The 12,012-nt window shown below is 42.2% G+C and overlaps 1 protein-coding gene across 6 annotated transcripts in view; it reads right to left on the bottom strand.

Moving 5' to 3' along the window:
• plce1 (phospholipase C, epsilon 1) overlaps positions 1–12,012 on the bottom strand; it is an 88,623-nt gene that overhangs the window by 60,882 nt on the left and 15,729 nt on the right. For all 6 annotated transcript variants that reach the window (XR_004568735.1, XM_034214462.1, XM_034214464.1 and 3 more), the window contains 2 exons: positions 11,443–11,862; positions 11,110–11,319 (listed from right to left, as the gene is read on the bottom strand). Coding sequence is in view for 5 of the 6 variants with exons in the window: in XM_034214462.1 (XP_034070353.1) it covers positions 11,110–11,319; positions 11,443–11,862 (630 nt within the window). In the remaining variant the exon portion in view is untranslated. The remainder of the gene's footprint in view (positions 1–11,109; positions 11,320–11,442; positions 11,863–12,012) is intronic.

Here is a 12,012-nt window from a genome sequence, read left to right as displayed (position 1 = left end):
AAGTGTTCATGCCAAGAATTTGTGATTTCTCATCAAACTAAAATCATGACTCAAACCTCAGCAGTCATAGGTGTTCACATACCAAACATTTTTAGCAATCCTAGTTCATCTGCATTATGAAATATTCTCTTCTCCACTAGATGGCAGCAAAGGATCACTCTTTGTCTGCCACTGCATATCCCCATTTAAATAAGCTCTGCAGGAGAACATGCACATTGTTGTTTGAATCTTGATAGAAATTCACTGTTCCTTTTCAATGACCAGATTTACATCATTGAAGTTGAAATAAAATCTTGAAAACGCTTATTCAAAACTACTCGAATGACAAAAACAGCAGATTGAAATTGACCTATTAATGTATCCTGTAAAATTAAGTATTTATTTTTGATCACTCAACTCAAAACAGAAGGAAGGGGAGGTGACAGGCTATTTTTAAACAAAAGTAGTTATTATTTGAGTGCAGCAATAATAGCATAAACCATTACTGTCTCATGCTCTTAATTTAATAATTAGTGGGTCCATTTCTGGTCCATTTTCATCCAAATGTCTTTTTTTTTTTATCCCACTAGGAGGGTTTATCATTGTTATCTGTGACACTCCATGGGAGGAGTGCACACAGTGTGACACATGTAGCATCCATGTAGTCAGGGTGCTGTGAGTGCTATGTCACATGAGGGGGATGAGACTGGGAGAGGTCAAAAGAACAAAAGTTAGTCACCATGACAGGAAGTTCAAATGCTTGTTTACATTTATCGTATTTTCTGCAAGTCATGCTGTGTATACTTAAGAAGAATTCACATCATAATGCATATCAGAGATTATCAACAAAAAGGGAGAACAGGCCACAGTATGTAATAGTAATCTAAAAAATAAAAGAATATAAAAAGTGTTTTATATATATCTGTGTGTAAAGTGCATTGACCTCACAGGGTCAACATTCTCCACTGTTTGTGAGTCGTGTCCTGACCCAAAGTTTAACAACCTCGCCTCTGGATCTCTGTAGGGACAAGTTCCCAGTTTGTGGGGCTGCGCAATCTTCCCACAATATCACAGAGATGCGAGAGGCCTGAGATACACAACACACAACACAACACACAATACACACACACACAACACACAACACACAACACACACACACAACACACACGACACCACACACACACACACACAACACACCACACACACACACACACACACACACACACACACACACACACACACACACACACACACACACACACACACACACAAACACACACAACACACCACACACACCACACACACCACACACACACACACACAACACACACACACACACACACACACACACACACACACACACACACACACACACCACACTACACACACACACACACACACTACATCGACACACAACACACCACACACACACACACACACACACACACACACCACACCACACACACTACCTACATGGAGCAGAAACACCCACTTGCAGTTTTGACACCCTTTTGTCACCCCACAAAAACAAACGGGTGGAATGTGTTTCAATAGGTAGCAGCAGCCACATGAGCTCCTGTGCAGCGGATTCAAGAAAACAAATAAACAGCGATGGAGCTGGGAATTAAACACACCAGGTTCAAGAGCAGAGAGGACACTTTGTTCAATTTACTGTCACCGTGAAAAAAAGTTCTCATTAAAAAGAAATGCTAGATATTTACTGTCCTGCCCGTTTTCTATTTAAGCAGACATCTGACTAAACAGCGTTTCAACAGACAAACACACACTAATCTCAAGCAGGCTAAGCCGCAACACCCAGCTGGGTGAGAAAGTGGCCTGCTCGGCACATTCCTTTGTAGTGGCACAACACACAGAGAGAACATTAGAGTGACATACAAGGTTAAATGAGTGTGACATGCATGGAGTGTGTGTGTGTGTGTGTGTGTGTGTGTGTGTGTGTGTGTGTGTGTGTGTGTGTGTGTGTGTGTGTGTGTGTGTGTGTGTGTGTGTGTGTGTGTGTGTGTGTGTGTGTGTGTGTGTGTGTGTGTGTGTGTGTGTGTGTGTGTGGTGTAATATGATTATGTATCAGAACTTCAACTGCACATCTTAATCCTTTAATTTCCCTTGCTGAATCTTTTGAGTAGTTTGCTTTATCTATCGAACTAGTATCATATTTGGTTTTGAGCTGAATGCCTACCTGAATGATTTGTGCATGGCTAAAATAAAAACAATATTCAATGGTGGTAACATTCTGGGTCAATACTGAGGTTAAAAACATCAATTCGCCGAATGCTAAGGGTTTCTGTTTTGTTGCCCTCCTGGCCAGGGAAAACAAAGACATCATTTTTAAAATAAAGCTATTTTAATCTGGTATTCTCTTGTAGTAAAATAATTTAAAATTGCAATTTGATTTATAGTGTGACAGAACTATAAACACAAATACATGCCTTGCTGATTACTCAAACACAAAGCGATTGCAGGTGTCCTGAACTACTCTGGCAAGCTTCATTGTTGTTCAACTCCAATTCACCTTGCACAAATGTACAAGCCATGCTGAGCCAATTTTCACAGCCCAGCTTTATCCAGATGATTTTACTTTTATCTTTTAAATCCAAACTGTTTTTAGTGCGTAACAGTGTGCACACAGCTGGTTAAAAGCCTCCTAAATGAGAGTGGTGTGATAACACTTATTACAGTATGTGTGGGGTCTCGTATAATCCTATAATTCAAAGGAAGCTGTGTTCCCAGGCTTACAGGGACCTCCAGCTGATTAAAGCCGTTTGTTGATTTCCGATAACTCTGTGATTGTGAATGCAATTTCATTCACTTCAACCCTTCAAGTGGCCCTAACCTAATCAGTTGAGCATGGTTCAACACTGTTTGTGTGTTCACATTAATTACCATCTCACATTGTAGGCCAATACCTCTCAGACGCTTTGAAAAGAGATGTAACAAAAGCTAAATTAGTTTGTGGCCCACGCATGCAGTATACGTTTTTATTGTGTGCAAATATACACTTAATGAAACAGTTGCTTCGACTGTCTGATGACCATAACAAAGAAATGACCCGGTATATTTACTGAAGCAATAAACTGGAAAGCCAATCAACAAAATGGCACATCATGATAACAAAGCAAGGAATGAACGCCTTAAAACCGGATATTTGCTGGACATTTTATCTGAGAAGAACGCTACCTTTGAAACGAGCAGTAATTGGTAACCTAGATGTAAATGTGTTTGCATGAGTTATTACCTGAGCTCATAAACCACCAGTCTTAAACCATATTTCCATTTTACAGCCCTAGATATTTAACCAGCGAAGGACTGGATGGAAAATAGCATTAAAGAATGCAAACAAGAATTGGTTTAACAACATTCCCTACATGTCCCAGGCTGCATCTAGTTGTTTGGAGAGGCCAAGTTAATATTTGCTGAACAGAAATAACCTAGAACCAAATCCAACCACCATCGATGATCTACAGATTCTACATGAAGCTACATGGCCATTATACTGAAATTATACTTTTTAAGGTAATGTTTTTAATCTTTGTTTCTCGTTCGGTTCATTCATATATGGAGAAATTATCACAGACGAGGTTTAGGAGTTAACCAAATGTTTTATTACGCTATAAAGAAGGCTGAAATGTAGCAAACTTTACCACTTCAGTAGCCATGATTCCCCTTTAAATCGACTGATAGAAAATTCATTCTGAGATATAATACACCAGATGTAACACACCAACGTTTTTAATAGAAAGAGAGCCAAAGGCTATCCCTGCTACTTGAAACAAAAATAAATATACATATTCTGTCTGTTTGTATCACCAATACCAAGAGCTGAGTGTGTGTATGTGTGTTCTCTGTATTCCTTTATCAATTCACCCAGACAGGAAATTACGTATGAAGTCAGGTTTGTTGTTTTTGTGAATCAAACCTAACAGACATTATTTTTGGCTACCTGTTCTTTTAAATGGAGCTCTACCTACTGGAAGAAAAACAGGCTACATACATAGAAGTCCTTATCATAAAGAGAAAATGGCAGATATAGATATTTGAAGACCTCCCATGCCATCAACAGCTAAATGTTGAAAAAATGAAAGTGGTCTTACTAATACTGCTTCAAAAATGAAAGCATTAAATGTAATTTGTGTGACAAACTGGCACACCTCCACATAAGGCTATAAAACTCTCCTAGTTGAATCAACAGTGCCAACAATGTACAACCACCTAAAAAAATATCCCCAAGACACAGCCTGTGTATATCACAATCTCATGAGACAAGTCAACTACAACCCCCACGGAGCATTTCAGGAAGAGATATTTGTATTCACTTACCCATCACAAATATTCCTGGATTTGATCTGGAAACATTCTGACTTTAAGTCCATTACACGACAATACACAGTGAGGGAAACAGGAAAGCACAGAACGACCCAAGAAGGAAGAATGTGTTCCCGTCCCCAGAGACAACTTGCATCCTGGGTAGGGCTGTGCAATTAATTAAATTTTAATCGCGATTACGATTATGACTTGCGACGATTATGAAAACAGCATAATTGACAAAATACGATTATTTTGCTGGGTGCGCTTTCGCCCCTCCCTAAAAGCCCACTCGGCCACGTGAGAGTGACATGTGTTGTGAGTGTTCAGCGCGAGCGAAGATGTCAGAACAAGAGCAGCAACTCGTTACAAAGAAGGGTAAAACTATTTCCACTATTTGCAAGTACTTTGCCATTACATTTCACATCGCTAAAGATATGTGCCCAGTTAGCACTGTTAGCAACCAGGGCTTTAAGCAACTTGTCAACACGTTGGACAAGCGTTACGCGATGCCGTCTCGGTATTATTTCAGCAGGTCTGCGCTGCCTGCACTATATGACAAATGCCGTGGGGAAGTTGAGAGATGTGGCTTCAGCTGACTACTTTGCGACCACAACGGACCTATGGTCTAGCCCAGGGGTGCCCATCAGTCGATCGCAAGATGTGTCTAAAAATAGAACAACAATATTCTGTTTTATCGTTAATGTCCTGTAACATAATCTTCCTGTGCCAGAATAATGCACTTGAATGCATCAAAGCTTTGTGATTGGCCGGCGTCACCCCTGTGTCGGGGCGTGGCTGAGGGTCTTCAGTACAGGTGGCGATATTGTCACCTGCCTGCGCTCATCTCTGAAAACAGACCATGTAAACAGCCTGGTGTTTCTTGCTAACAATCTTTAAGAGATGACATGAGCAGCCCTACCAGCATTTGCCATGGTGGCCAAAACATTTTTATTTGGTCTTAAATTGTAGTTCAACATTTATTTCCTGTTACTTCTGGACCATGACGGTTGGCCAGCCTTCAACGTTTAACTGAGTGGAATATGTTGAATATGTTTTACCAAAATGTTGGCTATATGTTAAGGAGTTTTCAGTAGGTTGTGACAGTGCACTGCAACATATTTGATTTAATTTATTTTGGTCTAATTTATTTTTATTTATCATATTAATAATATATGTTTAGTATGGTTTTGGAAGTGTGCTCCAACATATTTGTTGATCTTGTTTATTGGTAAAATATTATTTGATTTAAAGTTCAATAAATGGTCAATGAATAATCGTCAAAATAATCGTGATATCAATTATTGACCCAAATAATCGTGATTATGATTTTTGCCATAATCGCACAGCCCTAATCCTGGGTACCATTACTATCTCATGTTGTCAAGACTGTCTATCTAAAAACGATATATTTACAAGCATCCATCTCTCAGCCCAAACTGCTATAGTCGTCTATGCCTGCGCGTGTGTGTGTGTGTGTGTGTGTGTGGTGTGGTGTGTGTGTGTGTGTGTGTGTGTGTGTGTGTGTGTTGTGTGTGTGTGTGTGTGTGTGTGTGTGTGTGTGTGTGTGTGTGTGTGTGTGTGTGTGTGTGTGTGTAAGGTCACTTACCACTTAGCTTGACACCACTTTGGTTTAACTGAAAGGACACAGCAGGGCTTTAATTCGTACGCTCCACACAAGGCAAACAATAAAATGCTTCAGGCTTCAGAGACTGTTTGATCACATCACAAGGTGTGTGTGTGTGTGTGTGTGTGTGTGTGTGTGTGTGTGTGTGTGTGTGTGTGTGTGTGTGTGTGTGTGTGTGTGTGTGCATTAAAGCTGCAAAAAATCATCGTACACTTCCCTATGTTGTGTTTGACTTCCCTGCCACTTAGTGTTACAACAGTCCAGTTACACAGAGGGAATTAGCAGTTAGATTTGATTAAGAACACTCACTATTTAGTTTGCCTTTTCACTGGGAAACTCTCGTGAAAGAATGCAAAGAAGGCTTTGTTTGTGTTATTTTCCATTATGAAAACCTATATAAAACATAAGTCATGGCTTGTCTTGATCTAAACCTCCTTTTTGTTTCCATTCTCTCACTCTTCCTATTTTCTTTTAAAATCGTCCGCGCCAGATTCCCCCTTCACTTGGTAGATGTTCTTGTTTTTCCACTGTTAAAATCTCATTTTCTCTCCAAGTGTGTTACCCTTACCTCTCTCCCTCTCTTGCTGCTTCTCTGCTCCAATCCCTCCTTTATATAATCCTGTGTTCTTTGGCTCGCTTCATTAGTTGTAGCAATAAACACACAGGGCAACAGGATACCTACAGAAAACTCCTCAACCTGATTACTGCAGAGTCAGGCTCACATGCCACATACTGTATAGGGGCCTGTGTAGCAGAAGGTGTGTTTGTGTGTGTAAAGGAAAGACGGAGCAGAGAAAGAAAAGACACAGGGGTTTGTTTTCTGGAATTATCCTTCCAATTTGCAATGTTTGTGTGTTGAATACTGCATACATATTATCCCAACCTATTTATTATCGCGTGAGCAGAGGGTTTTGGATGAAAGGAAACACACTATGTTAAAGAATGTTAACTCAAATGTCGTATACTTTCATTTTCCCAATTGTACTTCTCCATCTGCTGCATGCCGTCTAATAAAATGTACAGAAAAGAGAAGGAATGTTTCTTTATGCCTGCACGATACACATTTGTTTGTCACAGGCATTCCTACTTTATCATACATTTTACGATCTTGATGACAGCTCGGCTACAACTCTCCTTATTCACTGCCCTCAGTGTTCTCAGAGTTTTCTCTGGTGACCCCTAACAGGAGTAGCTCAGATGGTGTTTTGACAAGGGAAGTGCTGGCAACTCCCCCATTTTCAATAGGCTCATTATTAAAGCAGCTCTGCCTGGACTTAACTTGGCCCGTATTTCTACGACCACAAAGGACTCATAAAAACACTTTGGCGGAGTCAGAAATTACACTGGATGCATGAGCATGAGTGTGAGTGTGTGTTTGTATGGCTTGAGTGTACAAGCCCCAGTCCGCACACGAGAAACTTTAGACAATGCTCGGCTCTGTTGTGGCTATGCATGAACCCATAAAAAACACAATTGCATACCCATGCATTTATGCACCCACATGCATACATGTGTCAGAAAACCATCATACAAAAGTGGAACATTATGCACAGTCAAGTGCCAGCGTAAAAAACAAAATGTTTCTGTTGGAATGGAATTTAAACTACCGCAATGCGGCAACGGTTACACAAAAGTTCAAAATAAATTAAATAGGCTACTTGGCATAACAATATAATACATTTGCGCTTATGTGATTCTGTTTAGAATGCATCAAGGCAGGGTTCAGTCTTCAGAGTGCTTACAGGAAGAGGAGGGAGAAGATAACCAAAAAACAACAACAGGAGAGTTTCCTGTGTGACGCTGCTGATTCCAAGTCTTTATAGAATATCATGATGTTTGCACCTCTCAGGTTGAAAAGCCTGACTCAAGACAAAGAAGAAATAGCTGTATTTTTCTTTGAATTGTGGCTGCCAAGGTGAAGCTGAACAGCTCCTGAGAGAGGTGTTCATGTTTGTAACAATCATAATAGAGCAATGACCTGGGTCTCCTCTCTGTCTCACTCGCTCTCTTTTCCTCCCTCACTCTGTCTTGCCTTCTCTCCCATTTCCATGGCCATAACTTTAATGCAGATGCCAACTCTGCTCAGTCCATTTAAACACACTCACACACACAGAAGGCTCAGTCATTCAGCCTGTCAGTAATATAGGGAGCAGAACTAACAGAGAATAAATCATTTTTCCGCAGCAGGGGCCTTCTCCGAACAAAGAGCCTGTGTGTATGCATTTTTTGAGGATGTGTGTGTTGGTCTATTAACATATCCCTTGAACAAATTATTTATCCCTCGTGCATAACAGGCATAACGTTTCAACCCAAATAGTGAAAAGAGAAAGCCAACAACAATCATCTTTCATTGGAGAAGGAATCAATCATGTCATAAATACTCTGTGCCACTACAGAGAAGTACTGCACTTTTTTTATTGTGGCAGAGAAAAGAGAGCTGGAACAGCAAACCACATTTTAAAACCCAATGCCTTATCATCAGTGGAAAATCCACAGAATTTAAAGCACTTAAAGAAAAAGCACAGTATAGCTGGAGGAGAAACAGTCATGATTGAATGCCTCCCACTCCAACATATTTCCTAAACTCTTAAAAAGGCAACCTTAATAACCCTTGGATTAGGGTGATTGTGGAAAACCATGTTTAATTGTGCTGATAAACACACGCATCATTTCTATATATTATATATTGTTTCTCGTTTTTAATGGAGCGAGTTAACAGTAGCCTAGGTGTGAAATATAAACCACCCAGTGCCTGAACTTCACTGCATTGATGTCCTTAATCTACCTTTGTGAACACTTTTACAGCTTGTTTTGAGTCCTTGAAATATGGAATGCTTCTATAGAGTGGTGCAGTGATGACTTATTGTTGTACGGTGAACAGCAAGTTAGCATTTCAGGGTCTCCATGGACAAAAACTATGGGATTTTTCCTTTGCATTTTGGAATATTGCAAAACAAATAAGCACTGTGGCAAACACACGTTTCTGATACTTACAATTGTTGTACAGCAATATAATTCTCACATATTAAAACCACTTTTATAGAAGTACATCGCATTATGGTCGCATGAGTTCCCGTCACCACCGCAACTTAAAGGCAGACCCGTGTTCTGCGCCATTACGTTTAGTAGTCTTATTTAGTCACTTGTTAGCAACCTCCTTTTTTAAGATATTCACCAATGGGGTATTTAGTGACATATTTTGGGTTTGTATTAATCACAGAATGAGAATTAGTGAGCCAACGGCCATCTCCTGCAGCCAATGCTGGGGCCAACGTATTGACCTCTGTTTTTCCTTGGAGTCCTGCCAGCGGAGGCCAAGTGTGGTTCCTGCAGCTTGGGCAACGCTGGAGCCCTCATTCCCGCCCGGGCAAGTGCAATGGAGAGGACACTTCATCGCGGCGTTGTAAAGGCGCTGGGGAAACAACACGGCAGAGCGACAGTCTACGGGTTATAAGCTCCAGTCAGATTGGCGTAAGACGGAGCGCCACGGGTCCTCTGAATCGGTGGGAGGGGTCATCGTGCCCCAATGGTCATCTACCGCCCGCCTCAAGCCAGGCAGCCCCTGGTCGGTTCTGACCCGCCATGTCTATTGCTTCGATGGGGTGGTCGCAGCAAGCATGGACGTTGAAATCTCACCTACCAATCAAAGAAAAACTCTAAACCGTAATAAAGAGCAGAGTTCAAATTTTTATTTAAATGTACATCTCCGGCTGGCAAGCTGGAATGTTCGTACCATGTATCCGGGATTCACTGCGGATCAAGACTGCAACGTACAAAGACAAGGCGCAACACGCAAAACAGCACTGATCGACAGGGAGTTGGCCAAGCTTGCAGTCGACGTCGCCGCGCTACAGGAAACCAGACTAGCCGAGTCTGGTTCTATCAAAGAGCAAAACTACACTTTCTTCTGGATGGGAAAAGCCAAAGATGAACACCGCACACACGGCGTAGGCTTTGCAGTGTCCAACAAGCTGGTGCAAGAGTCTGACACTCCTGTCGGTGTGTCAGAAAGGATAATTTCCCTGACGCTCAAGCAATCTGCCAGCCAAATACATCTGATATGTGCCTACGCCCCCACACTGCCGAGTGAAGCTGCGGTCAAGGACCAGTTCTACGACAGCCTGGCAGGCGTCTTGCTTATTCACGGACGACGCAGCTCTGGTGTCTCACAGCGCAGCTGGTCTACATCGCCTGATGGACAGATTCAGTGCAGCATGCTCTGAATTTGCACTGATCATCAACATCAAAAAGACAGTTGTTATGCACCAAGCGGGAAGCGCAGCGTCGCCGGTAGTGGTGAACGAGCATGTGCTGGAGACTGTTGACCAGTTCACGTATCTTGGTTCAACAATCAGCAGTGACCTGTCGTTAGTTAAGGAGATCCAGACTCGTATCGGCAAAGCCGCAACGTCTTTCAGTCGTTTGCGCTCAAGAGCCTGGAGCAACAAATACCTCACCGAGCTAAGACACGTATCTACCAATGTTGCGTGGTCAGCGTCCTGCTGTATGGTTCCGAGGCGTGGTCAACTTACGCACGGCACGAAAGAGAGCTAAATGCTTTCCACATGCGGTGCCTGCGCAACATCCTCGGGTTCCCATGGCGGGACAAGGTCACGAACAAGGCGGTGCTGGCGCGCACGGGTAGCAAGTCAATGTTCCAAACACTGAAGGTCAGGAGGCTGCGGTGGCTCGGTCACCTTCGCAGAATGCCAGATGGCCGCCTGCCAAAGGACATCTTATACAGCGAGCTGAGCGCTGGTTCCAGAGGCAGAGGATGACCACTGCTGCGCTTCAAGGATGTCGTAAAGCGTGACATGAAGGCCCTGGACATTGCGACGGACAACTGGGAGAGGCTGGCGGAGGACCGGACGAAGTGGCGCCAGCAGCTGCGCGAAGGTGGTGACAGACTTGACAAAGACTGGATTCGTGGACTTGCTCAAAAACGTGGACATACTGTATCTCTCTGATTGCACTGTACAATCTCTTGTAGATGTTCTTGCCAATATATATATATTAATCACAGACCTTATGTCAGGCCTAACCAAAAAACTCATTAATCACTGACTTAAGGGAACCCAGAAGATGCGAAAAACTAATTCCTGGGTTTAGGACTCATTCCTGCCTCATTCTATTCTACATCTGTATTAAAAACATCTTGCAAAATGTGTTTTTCATTTTCTTACCTGTTGTAGCTTAACTCCAACAAAACGTAGTATCTCCCTGCAGACTCTGAACTCTTCTTCCATACCACGAGTTAAGATTGGACACAAATCCTTCTTGCTGGGTTTCCATATCCGGTGAGTAAAAACCACGTCCCAGACCTCCTCTGAGATGCGTCCTGATGGCAGCGTCCTGACGATGGCTCTGGTTCCAGTACACACTGACTTGGTCACCTTATGGAAAGAATAGTTTTATGTTGTATTATTAGTATATGGAAAGTAAAGTATTTCAAAATGCCTCGATCTTTTGTCACTTTTGTTCAAGTCTATAGAAAAAATAATGTTGTGTGTAAATACCTTTATATTATTCTTGCAGAAGCGCCTCACTAGGACAGTGGAACGCTCTTTACGGTTCCTGATAAACTCTGAGTTATCCAAAAGACCCTCTTCATCCTCCTCCTCCTCTTCCTCACTGCTGCTGCCCCCGCTGCAGTCTCTGGTCACTCCTGAGGGTGACCTCTCGTCGTTCCTCAAGGTCGTCCTCGTAGTTTCTAGAGATGCTCGTCTTAGAAATAGTTTCTCCAGGGAGTATTTGTCCACCCTGGGCTTTCTGTTGAGCCTCTCTAAACTGGAGTAGACATCTTTGAGCCGGTGCTGGTGGGTATGTCCATTCTGATGATGCTGCCGGTGTTTGGGGAGGGGGGAATTACAAGGTGAGGACGTTAAAGAGCTGGGTTCACTGGCGGGAGTGCACCGGGTTGAGAGGTAGGGTGACATCTGGAAGCAGAAACATGGTAAATTAATTGACTTTTTTTTAGTTAAGCTAAATTAGCATTAGCTTGAATGGTCTATCTAATGAGGTAAATCATTGAATTAACACATTTACATTGTGATAAGTCAAAACATTTAAAAAATCTCAGCGAAACA

Source organism: Gymnodraco acuticeps, unplaced genomic scaffold (genome assembly GCF_902827175.1).
Source record: "Gymnodraco acuticeps unplaced genomic scaffold, fGymAcu1.1, whole genome shotgun sequence".
Classification (NCBI taxonomy): domain Eukaryota; kingdom Metazoa; phylum Chordata; class Actinopteri; order Perciformes; family Bathydraconidae; genus Gymnodraco; species Gymnodraco acuticeps.
This window is presented reverse-complemented; position numbering and strand designations above follow the sequence as displayed.